Source organism: Cololabis saira, chromosome 8 (genome assembly GCF_033807715.1).
Source record: "Cololabis saira isolate AMF1-May2022 chromosome 8, fColSai1.1, whole genome shotgun sequence".
Taxonomy (NCBI): domain Eukaryota; kingdom Metazoa; phylum Chordata; class Actinopteri; order Beloniformes; family Belonidae; genus Cololabis; species Cololabis saira.
The window spans coordinates 21527290-21540181 of NC_084594.1; the positions used below are offsets into that span (position 1 = coordinate 21527290).

General features: G+C 39.2%; 1 protein-coding gene across 5 annotated transcripts in view; it reads right to left on the reverse strand.

Annotated features, from left to right (window-relative positions):
* bsnb (bassoon (presynaptic cytomatrix protein) b) overlaps window positions 1–12892 on the reverse strand; it is an 86549-nt gene that overhangs the window by 23751 nt on the left and 49906 nt on the right. For 4 of the 5 annotated variants that reach the window (XM_061727202.1, XM_061727201.1, XM_061727200.1 and 1 more), the window contains exon 4: window positions 600–1382. In XM_061727202.1, the coding sequence (XP_061583186.1) occupies window positions 600–1382 (783 nt within the window). The remainder of the gene's footprint in view (window positions 1–599; window positions 1383–12892) is intronic. The other variant, XM_061727203.1, reaches the window with a different exon arrangement.

Here is a 12892-nt window from a genome sequence, read left to right on the forward strand (position 1 = left end):
CCGCTGAAGAATAACGAGCATGCTTGGAATGGTTAAAATATCATAACAAAGTGTAACATTACATAGAAAGCTTGCATTTGTTAGAAAAAATACATATGTCCAAAAAAAAGCAGCAAAATGGAGGATCAGGCTGAAGATGAGGGATGGCTACTGAGCCGATGATGATAAAGGAGAAAAGGCCTAGTGATTAGAGTAATATGGATATTAATGATAACAGATTTGAAGATGGTGATAATTAAATGGTATAATGATTAAGACAACTGCTTTAGTAGGCTATCTTTAGTAGGATGTAATAATTAAATAACTCAATATTATTGCTTGGAACAGTAAAAGTTGAGGATAATTATAACTAGCCTAAACAGTGCTGAAGATTTGCCATAAGACCATATGACAGAAATGAAGTTGGTGGAATTATCGAAAGAATGATTGTGAATAAGGGAAAGAAGAAGAAGAGCTTGGATAAGCCCAAAAATGAAGAAAAAAAAAACCAACAGCATGGTGATTCTGAGATATGGTTCCAATTATTTGATGCAGCAAAATAAATCAAAATGGTGAATCAAGAGCAACAAGTAAAGGCGAAGAAGTTGCAGGTAGCTCACTTCATGGCGTCTTGACTTCTGTACATCTTGAGCTGTCTTCATATCTTTTGCAGGAATGATAGTCTCTGACATTGCCTTCTTTGGTGAGGCCTTGACGTCTTCTTTTAGAGATTTTGATGCAACTTTAGTCTTCTCCTGGCTTTGTGTCTGTTTGCGGGCCTGGGTGTTACCTGTGGGTTTAGACTGAGTAGGTACTGGTTTTGAAGGGGTTGAGGCCTTGGTATGGACCGGTGCAGCTTTACCAGTGGTGGATGAAGCTTTGGCACCAGAAGCATGAGAAGGGCCCTTAGTCTGAGCAGAGGGTTGAGCAGATCCTTTTGTCTGAGTCAGCCCTTTGGCCTGACTTTGACCCTTCGTTTGGTTAGTGGACTGTGAAGGAGCTCTACTTTGAGCGTGTGTCTGGTTAGGACCTTTAACTTGAGCTGGCCCCTTACTTTGCGTAGAAGCTTGTGTTTGACCCTTAGTTTGGGAGGCTGGCTGAGCTGAACCCTTGGTTTGTGAGGAAGTTTGGCTGAGCCCACGTGTTTGAGAGGCAGGTCCAGCCTGTTTCACATTAGAGATAGGGCCACTTACTTGGGGACCCGTTGGTTTCTGTTGTTGTTGAGGACCTGTGGCGCTAGGCCCTGAAAGTTGATTGGGTGCTTTCTGCTGAGGCGGTTGCTGATTGGCTGGTGTGGATGGTTGGGGGGATCCCGCAGGCTGTGCCGTGGGAGCTGGAGTATCTCCCAGGCTTCCAGACAGAGCCCTCTGAGTCTGGCAGTTTAAGCAAAGCCATTCTTTCTTCTGAAAAACAAGGACAAAGAAAACAAGAATTAGCAAAGTTGTGACAAAAGTATATTGATTATTGTTGTCAATTCTACTTTCCATATGTATTAGAACATTAAAGAACTAAAACCACTTTTTTTACAATTACCTCTACTCTGCATGGTGCTAATAACAAATAATGCAAAAAGAGAAATTGAAACATTGGTAATAAAACACGCACTATGCTCAAAATTTTTGTGTTCAGAGTGATATATATACATGGTGCCTGAAAAAATATTATCATGATGTTATGTGCATGAAAGAATATATGTATGTCTTTTCTCTATAAATTAAAAACACTTCTTTATAGATGATCTTGCAGCAACAAGGACTTATTAGAAGGTACTTTGAACAACTGAGTATGAAACCCTGTCCAAACAAGGCCCTTCATCTCTCCAAGAAGACTTAATCTTTTGACAACATTAAGCACTCTCAGACAAAGTACACAAGAAGAGTGTAGTGTGAATACAAATGAACACATCTGCCAAGGAGTACAACAATCATCAGACCTTTTATAGAGCCTACAGAGAACCTTCTTGCTGCATGAGAGAAGGATTTGCCCTTCACAGTCACTCTCACCATGTGTTTGGTCGTAGTTATGGATACAGACACTGCTAAAAATCTAGAACAAAACCTATCAAAGGCAGGATATTAACATAAACAGATTCCCTGTCAGGTCAATGCAAAAGATCGATGAAGGTGCTCACTGGAATGAGACGGTTCTATTGCAGGTTATGAAAGCAGAAAATAGAGGTGGAGACATCACTTTTCTAGCACCGCTCTTTGTTAATCATTTGTGCTTCGGGCCTGAAGATGGAGCATTTGTGTGTTGCAGACTTGTCCAACAAAACAAATAAGGTGACAAACCCCCTCAATACCTGATTACCATCTAACCAATAAATCATGTGTTTTATTGGTGTCACACGCTGAAAGCATAAACACATGATTTAACAACATGTACTGTAACAACTATTAAATAAAAATCAGCCCAGGTGTTCTGTGAATGTATCTGAGGACATCTTTACTGCAGTATAAACATTTAAAATATCAACGAAGGCTGCAAATAAATGATTGAATCAAAAAAAATTTACTTACATGTTCCTCATATTGCAACATCAATTTAATAAGTTATATGAACAACAGAGAAAAGCTGACAACCCCAATGAAACTCAGGTCTTGGAGTAGCACAATGGTGGTGAAAAAAATGGCCTATAAAGATATATTTTAATCTTAGTGATTAAATTAGTTGATAATTAAAAGAATCATTCAAAGAATTTTACTTTGAATGAGGCCACCATTGATGATTATTGATTTTATTTCTATTTAGCAGATATTTACTAAAGCCTGGTTCCAGAGAAAGACATTTCCATATAAAAATTGATCCAAAATCAACACACAGCACATGTCTGCGGTAACAGCACAGCAAGAACAGCTCATAAAATCTCAGTTCTCATGCAACATGACAGTTAGATTGTGCAGCTCCCTCTTTGCTATTCCAATCATGTACAATGTGAAAAAATATATTTATCATGGCAGTGAACAAACTGCGGTCAACATTTTTCTCTTTGAATATAATAAGATATAATATGAACAAACTGTATGAAAACTTTGGGGGTTTATTATAAAATTCTGATTTACCCGTAACTTCATCACTTGGCAAGACGATACTCTCAGATGCAGTATCATGTTAAAATTAAATATGCGCTAAAGACTGATAAGGTGGCAACACTGAAATACATGTGTTGTCTTGTGCAATTTTTTTTACTGATCAGATCTTTTTTTCCACAAGATCAAATTGTTCTTATTGTGCCCACATCCTTTATGAATATGCCGTCTAAAGTGAGACCAGGAGGGATGGATACAGTCACTGGCACGCCGAACAGAGAGACTTGCTTTGTTTTCATATCTCTCAAGTGCTCTACTGAAAGGCTATATATAAACAGGTGCAGCGCTCACAGAGCTAGCCATCTGTGCCAGTTCTTTTACAACCGGTGACTGCATGTTTTGTGGACTGCAAGTACACACTGGGACCGACAGATACCTACAGAGCCTGTCCAATAACAGTACCAGAAAAGGTCTGTTATGTGTGTCTACTTTGTACAACACATGCATTGATTAACTTTATGAACCTGTCACAGTCTGTATATATGTATTTGTGTTTGTTTGTTTGTTTGTTTATGCATGTACTTCTTACATCTTTTCTCCTGCCATGCTTGCATTGGCAATATCCCGTTTTTAGCCCCTGAATCAGCATAACATTAGTGTGTGGGTGATAGAGAGAGAGGAGCAAGGCCAAACCAAAGCTGGAAGTAACAAATTATTCATGTAGATGCCTGTAGCTTGTGCAGCAGTAAGCCATGTGGGCAGTACTTCCCACCTCTACACACACAATGTGGAGAAAAATCACTTTTCTTCTGTGTAAAAATCCTCTGTGCTTCTGAAGCCGTCTTCACTGTGACTCGAAAACAGAACAACATATGCACTGTGTCCAGCAATTCCATGCATGTAAAACTAATGCCAAAACCACTAAAGAGATGAATAATGAAATCTCTTACACACTGAACGGCCAACGTGCAACCCCAGCCACCTGCTCTTGATGATACGAGCTACCAAACGTATGAAGATCTGAGAACAAGGTTTAACCAACAGTAGCACTTTGTCAGTGCTGACAAGCCAAAGGTTTATATTACCCATTATTTCTGGATTTCTTTTTATTTGTAATAGTGATAAGAAATGACTACATTATCAGTTTAATACTTCTCTGGTTAACTGCCACAATTTCAAAACTAGCCACTGCATACTGTAAGAGGATAAAAAAAAGGCAGGGAGGCAGTGTCGGGAGAAGCATGAGGATGAGGCTAAATTTGTATATTCATAAACTGCCATTCATTGAATTGTAGAGCAATACCCCAAACATTTTTCGTAGACATGAGAAGGTTTTAATGTGGCAAAAAAGAACAAAAAGAAGATTTCGGAGGATAACTGACTGTAGTACTGGATTGTGAGTTCAGTGCATTTCTCATTTAAGAAATCTCTCTCCACTCAGAGCAACAATTTGGAGAGAAAAAACAATAATTGTTTTAACAAAAGACGACTAAAAAGAGAGATAATCCATGCAGAGATTTGTACACTCTTTTACTCACTCACAAATACCAGTACAACACATTTAAATCTAGATAAACACTAGCAGATCCTTTTCCACAGTTACACATATGCGTACACAGAGTGAAATGCAGTTTTACAACCCTTCAATGCACATTTGCAAATTATACAGCTGCAGCAATATGACCCTGCGTGATTCATGAGAAAAACAGCAACTGGCTTGCACATCACTTCAGGAGATGTTACTTCATAAAAACAGGAAATGACCTCAAGCACCATCACAGCACAAGTCACGTGAAAGTGTATTTTGTGGGGGGGTTTTGACAATAAAAAATAGAAATTCTCGTTCATGAATGAAACTGGGAGACCATTTAGTTTATGAACCTTGCTTTGTCTTGATTAATAAGGTGGACACTGTGAACAGGGTCAGTGGACTGACGCTCCTGTAGCTGGCTCACAGCCAGAAAAGCTGCCCTTTACCGTCAAAGTAATGAGAGATTGAACATTGGCATTACCACAAGGAAAAGGTCATACAGGATGATCCCATTCTCTTAGATTGATCACACTTTTACGGGAGCTCACTGAGACATGTCATCTCTGATTACTCAGATGACATGCTCACAAAACCTCAGTACATTTATTCAGATTTCTGTGCATATCTGCTGCAAGAATTATTAAATCATGTAGGAATGCATATTTATTTATCTGAATCTGTAAATTGCTACTGACAACCATAGCTAAAAGTACTACAGTATATTGTAAAAGACAAATAAAAAGTAATTGAATGATGCTTTTTGGTGGATCATTTGATGAGGGACTTAGCCACAGTCCAATAAACACAAGAAGACAAATCCACCATTCATACAAGTATTGTCAAAATAAAAAGAAAACATGGATTGAGATCAGAATGTATGCAGTACGTATTTCAGGTGAATGTGCTCATATTGTATCCCAGCAGAATCTTTTTAAACATATTGGCCAAAATGTTTAAAGTAATTCATGTAAGAGAGATAACTCGATTGGATAGTATTGAAATGACCATGTCTTGGTTCTATTGTTAAAATGTGGCTGCTTAACATTCATGGCATTCAAAAGTGAAGACCCCACATCACTGTTCATAACTCAGGTCCCCACCAAATGTGAAACCGACTCCCATTCACATTTCTGTTGCTGAGACATGAGTCAACAAATGTATGATTAACTCATAATAAGTCATTCTGTTAATGCTAACACTAAGTGTAGCAACTTGTTTGTATTCTGTTAAATCAATCACTATCATCTTGGACATTAAATATGTGATTCCACCATTCATCTCATTGAGACAGTTTTGCTTGAGATGATCTCAAGCAAAACAGTATAGCCAACAAAGCATTGGGGGATGAGACTTTTGCATGAAACGCACTTCCAGCTGCAAGCGGCAACCCAAAGCTTATATCTGGTGAGTCAGCCTACCCTGTTTTGATCTCAACCAACTCCTTAGGGAAATATCTCATTAGTCTTAGTGCTATTTGGCACTGAGCAAGTAATGTGAATACATTAGGTTTTTAAGACTTTTTCTTTCTTTCTAGAATGACACAGGGAGCCTGTCTAAAATGTAATATCAGCTGTTTTCAAATGTGAGGTGCAGGTCACCAGTCAGAGACCAACAATTAAACACCCAACCAGGCAAACTCACACTTCCTACTAGGAAATGTAGTCATTAATGAACCTTGGATGGAAGAAAGGTTCAAAAGCAACACAGACAAAAAGAGAACATTCAAACTCCACGGACAAAAGCCCAGATTCTGAGGAGGAACTTTCTTGCTATGAGGTCATAATGTTAAATCCCATTTCATTATGCATCCGCTCACATACTTGAATATTCTTCCAGTTGACTAAATATTTGTTCTTGCCAATTTATTAACATTATCGTTGTTTTGAAAAATACTGAAGTAGTATTTTCTTTTCAATAATTTTTGTATTCATTTACAACTCCCACTGGCCAAATGATTGCAGCTGGATAGTAAAAACCAGTATTTCAGTCTCTCCTTTGATTATGGAACCTGGCCAAAGAAGATGAGCACACTGGAAAATGTTTTCATAAAGGAGAGTACCGCAAACCACAAAGGAAATGGTTTTCACCCACAAACAATGGATGAGTCAGTCAGGAGCTTGCAGGTGCCCACAATTACACAGCTGTTCTGTGTTCTGTGAACGGTGGTCTGCACCACATTTTCTTGCTTCTAGGCATTAAACTATCTTTTATTTATTTTATTTTTTTTCTATAGACTGACTAGAATTTTTAGCTTAAAGATCAGGCCCAAATACTACAGTTAGATTACATACCCTCTCTTTTGGAATCACAAAGTAAAGAAACAAATGCTCTTCATTCTTCATAGACACCAAGAGCAGGACACTATTGTGGAACGCGTTAACAAATTCTACCCATAGAGGGAGCCAGAGAGCACACAATGTGGAGCCCCGTGGGAGCTTACACACCCATTCAGAAACACGAACGTGCTGACCTAAAACTCAAGATTGCACTTGCAAAGAGAGACTCGGGGCTTCATGCTAATTATTCCACTAGGGCTGAACTGCCTTTCCATCTTAGTCCCTGCACAGCAGGTGGTGACAGTAGCATGCCCATGCCCCATTTTACTTCTCAAACACACACACATACCCTCCAATATATTTGAATGGCTGTCCATAAAGCGCAAGAACACATGTACTAGCAGTGCTGTATGCAAGCCATACTCAGTACAGCCCTCTTCCTGTCAGTCATCTCACAGCAAGCGTCAGTTCTCCACATGGTGTCTCTGCCAGGACTCCGACAACAAGCTGTGAGCAAGAAATGTCAGCTGTCATTAAATACAGTCACAGACCTCACTGAGATGTAGTATTTTAGGTACTCATTACCAGGAGGGAAAGGAAGGTCCTTTCACTTCTTTGAGATAGCATTTTGCTGGAAGAACATCAGGATTTTAAATGTTATCATGCTGAAATGTTACAGCATGCTGTGCCCAAAAGGTCAGTGGAGGATAAGGCATTACACTTGATATGTATAATAAAGAGGCACGTGGGAATTATAGACGGGCCTTTCAAACTACTCACAAAAAATAGAAAAACTTGGGATATGGACCCAGGTTATTTATTATTATTACAGTTCTTTATGCCAACATAAAGCATTTCCAGTTACACAGTCATGCTTCATGCACAATCCTCTCTTCCCAAATCCTCTCAAAATGTTATTTCAAAATGTCACTTTGTCTTTGCTCCTTCTTACCTTCGTAAAAAAATCATCAACAGCCTTCTCATTTGTCCCCATCAACAGAGCCTCGGTTATTAAGTTAATATAAATCATTTTTGACAAGGCACAACAAAAGCAGCTGCCATGTGAGCATTTAAAGTCACAACAAAGTGTAATTCAAAGGGCTGCAACTTCACTTTGCAACAACAAAGACAGAAATCATCACAATAATCCTTCGAGTTCTCAGTCGCATAGAGATTAATGAGGTATACGACAAAGGGGGTCATAATTAATTCGTAACAAGTGAAGGTCACGGGAGCAGTGCATCACTGTGAATTATTAACTACCATGTGCACAGGGGCACACCGGCAAGCAGGTGTGAACGGGGTGAGTTCAGGGTGAGTGGGGAAATATGTCATTCACAGTCTGGTGCCCAGACATGTTCGAAACAATTAAAGGACTTCTAAATATGTTGACAAGCTGCGTGAACAGATTTCCACATATGCAAAGATTTTCTTTTTTTTTTTTTTTAAGTCATATTTTTCATTCGGTCTTGTTAAAATCCACCACAGAAACCCACACCTGTCTCTGCAGTGTTCAGAATAAGGATCACAGATCAACATTATTCTGTTCAAGCCCTAATAGAGTCCATCCTGCCACCGCATCAACCTGAATGAACAGTGCGCAGCGAGAGGTGTGACCAACCACATGTGTCAGCAGTGTGCCAGGCCCAACCATGCCACGGCAGTGACAGGTCAGTAAGAGTCAGCAGGTATATAGGTCAATCCCTTGGGACTCCTTCAATGGGGACACGTGGTGAAGCCTCTGGATTAGAGAGGAAATGAAGGATCATCCACTGAGCAAGCAGGACTGGACTGCAGTCACAGCTACGTTTCAGAACACAGTTAGAGGACAGTGACAAGGCACTCAGAAGGTGTGTGTGAAGAACCGTGTCATGAGTGAGGAACCTTATCATAGGGAGCAGCTATTCATATTGATGGGTTGATTCATTCGTTCTTTTATTTTCTGCAACAACTTCATCTTTCTCGGGGGTTCTGGAAGGCTGGAGCCTACTCCACGTGTCCTAGCGGGGACAATGTCACCCTGGACAGGACACCAGTCCATCACAGGATTATTCAGATGTTAAAACAATAACATTTCAAAGTCTGTCTCTGAAAAAAAAAGGAGACATCACAACATTTTGATATTGAAAAATTATCATATAATAACCATGTAATAACCTATCATATCCATTGTTTAACAATTAATTAATTAATGTACAAAGATGTGCGTGCGTGTGTGTGTGTAGCAGCACTTTTCTGCACACCTCTGCCTTCCAGTACAGCGTGACATCTTGCCATCTGCAGAAAAATGCTCAGATGGCTCTGTAGTTGTCGGGTGTATCAGTGGTGGACCATAAACTGAGAACAGAGAACTGGTGGAGCGTTTGGTGGCATGGTGTTGGAACAATCGTATCACCTTGAATGTGAGCAAGACAAAAGAGGTGACTGGATTTTAGGAGGAGCGGGAATATGTCAAATACTATTTTTATCATGGGAGAAGAAAAGGAGGTAGCGGAGGAGTACAAAAACCTCAGTGTTCACCTGGTGTTCACAGACTAGATTGGAGATGCGACGCTAATGCTCTCTGCAAGCAGACAGGATTTCTTGAGGAAATTTAGGTCCTTTCGTACTTTCAGAAGAATTTTGTATATTTCTTATATTCTTTATATATGAGTCTATTATGTAAAGTTCAGTATCATCCGTATCGTCCGCAATCATCTGTTGGGAGTAGGCATCAGAGCCAGTGACTTAAATAATTTTTTTAACATACTGATAGAGGAGGGGGACTCTGTACTTGGGACTGTTCTGCAGCCTCTAAAGCTGATTGAGCAAAGAAAACTGCTTCATAAAATGAAAAAAAAAGACAAACAAACAATGGACAACACTGAGGATCCTCTTCAAAAGATTTCAGTAACAGAATTGTCTTCAGTCAGAAGCCATCTCAGATCTGCTGCAATGCCACTACAAAAGATCCTTCCTCCCCACTAAACCATGTCTCTTTGAAGATAGGAAGGGCATCCAGCATGCATATATATAGGCTACATATATATGCCGCGCACATTTGACAATGACAATGGTGGATACATATACATATATATATATATATACATATATATATATATATATATATATATATATATACATATATATATATATATATATACATATATATATATATATATATATATATATATATATATATATATATATATATATATATATATATATATATAATGTTTTTTATTTTTTTTATTTATTCTTTTTAATTAATTTTCTTTAATGGAGGACTCACCATCTGTCCTGCAGAGTATGTTGCTGCAGGTCAGCAATGTGTCATCGGCCATTAAGTGTGTGGACCTTCACTGTCCCTCCAGGGGCAGAGTAACACTGGGTTGGGTCATGTTTCCTGCTCTTTATTTACATACTCTGTCTGTTTCTATCTGTTCCAGCAGAGACAACAGGTGTCCTCTCTTTGCCTGGCACACAGTCGCCCTGTTTGGGCAGCGGAGTCTGTGTTTGCCCTGTAGGGAGATCCCAGTGCTTTATGAGGACAATGTGTGAAACTCCAAGCCACTGAAAAGACCGCCAAGATCAATGTGGTGTGAAGAAGAATGCTTATCTACCACAATTGCTGCCTCCCACATGTAATCACATATGAAGAAATTTTGACATGCTCCCTGCTTCAAGTGGGTGTTTCGACAATGTTTTTGTACATATCCAGAATAAATTAATGGCCTAATCATGCCAGCTGAGTGTCGTTATTGCTCAGTCCTTCTATTCTTGGATCTGGCTTTCCACACACAGCACGATGCTCTTCTTAAAAGTTGCACAGCTCTCAAGGTGTCTCTCTTGCGCTTCACACCCTTGTGTATTAAGGAGCATTTTCTGTTGTTTTTAATGTGTGCTCTGCATTACTTTTTATTCAAAAGGTCCCAACAGAGATAACCTATAAAATTGCTACATGATTTTTATTAATTTATATGCTCCCCCTGGGTCACATCATTCAGCTCAATAAAGTCTCAGAGATCTACGTTTCACATGTAAGGATCTTGTTTAGTTAATCTTCTGACCTGTCTTTTACAGATGCATAAGATTTTTTCAGCTTCTTTAGTGATAAGATGAGGCCTACTACATGGCCTTCCTCGATCCCCTGGTCAGTGGTAACTGGTAGCCATACTGTCCGCAGGACTGTGGCTCTCTAGGACCAGGGTTGCCTACCCCTGTTCCAGACCTATCAGCTGTATTCGATAAAATGAACCACTGCATACTGCTATTTATACTGTCAAAAATGGGCATCTCAAGGATATAACATTCCTGATTCTGATCCTATTTCACCAGGTATTCCTTTTGAGGTTCTTGGCAAGTACAAACGTCATTATTCCATCGCCTCTTCACAGGGGTGCCCCAAAGCTCAGTGATTGATCAGTGCTTGACAGTGCATTGCTCTTTGAAATGTACACCATCTCCCTACGACAGATTATCTGCTTGCACGGCTTCTCATATCAGTGCCATGGAAATGATCCACATCTGTCATTACCAGATGACTTTACTTACATTGCAAAGCTTTACATATGTTTGTGTAGCCCTGTGCTTTACAAGAGACAGAATAAATCAGGCCTTATCGATTTGTGACTCAACACCTTGACACAGGCCATGTTTATATTCAGCTTTGACTACTGCAGCCCCCTCCTGGCTAGCCTACTAGCTTGGTTGATAAAAACCTCTACAAAAGGTTCAGAACGCACCAGTGCGTCTGGTCTTTCTTCAAACCAAAAGAGCATATGTCACACCTCTTTTGTAAGTGCTCAAAGTGACTTTGACCTGCTTATTTGAACTCAGCTGTAAAGATGTATGCCTTCCATGCATTGCACTCATCAAAAGAAGATCAACTGGCCTTCCCTCTTTTCACACAAGATGATTTTAGTCGAGATCATTCTCCTGTGTGGTTTCTCAATGGTCGTACAAGCTACAAGAGCAGGACCATCCTTCTCTGTTTTCAAGAACCTCTTGAAGACCCTCTTTCCAAGAGCACCTTTTATCCTAACCACTCTTTCCCACTTACCTTTTAACCCACACCTACAGGCTCTCTTAATTATACTAACTCTTTAATTTACTATTTTTACTGTGGCTTAATTTGTTTCCTCAATTATAATTGTTGGCAGCGCCCCCCACTCAGGCATTACAGCGAGGAAAACCTGCAATGGTCACTAATTTTACTTTATTCTATCTCTTAGTTTATTTCCATATATTTGTTTGCTTTTATATTTTTATTTTTATTTTTACTGTATTGCACCAATCACCACAACAAATTCCTTGTGTGTGTTAACAAACTTGGCAATAAACCCCCTTTCTGATTCTGATTCTGATTCTGATTCTGAAAATGACTTGAAAAGTAATCATGAATAATTCGCAGAAAATCAACTTGTAAAAATCAGACATTGCTTTTAAATTGTGGTTAAACAGAATAATTTAAAATAAATAAATACATGAATAAACTGAACTGGGCCTGGAAGAAATTAGTTTTTAGCCAAAGAAAAAACAACAATAGTTTGACTATTGTGACATGCTAAAGGTAAAGTGTGTCCTGTATTTAGAATCACATGTGTATTTAATCTTACAGTCAGTCAGTCTGTTTATTTAAAAGGGAGAAAAGTCACTACTATGTTGCTTGATGTTTGAAGCAGATTGATGTTCATGTGAGAACCGTTGCAAATTTCATTCAGATGTTTATGGTCAACAGAGCTGTGAACAGCCTCCCTGGACCTGGCTGTAGGATGATAAATTGAAGCGAGGGATACTAAAAATGGTTACCAGACAGCCCAAAACAACTTCCTAAGTGATTCAAGGTGAACTCAAGGGTGAAAGATCATCACTGTCAGATCACACAATCTGTCAGTGTTTGAGTCAAAGTGGACTTATTGGGAGAAGATGGTGGAGGACTCCACTGTTGATGGCAAATAATAATAAAGCTAGGCTGGAATTTTTCAAAATGCATATTGAAAGAGACACAAACCTAAAACGAGGTGTTTCTGGCAAGTTGCATCACCTCCATGTTTACAGACACTAAAATGAGATTTCAAGAAAAGAAGACTGTAGCC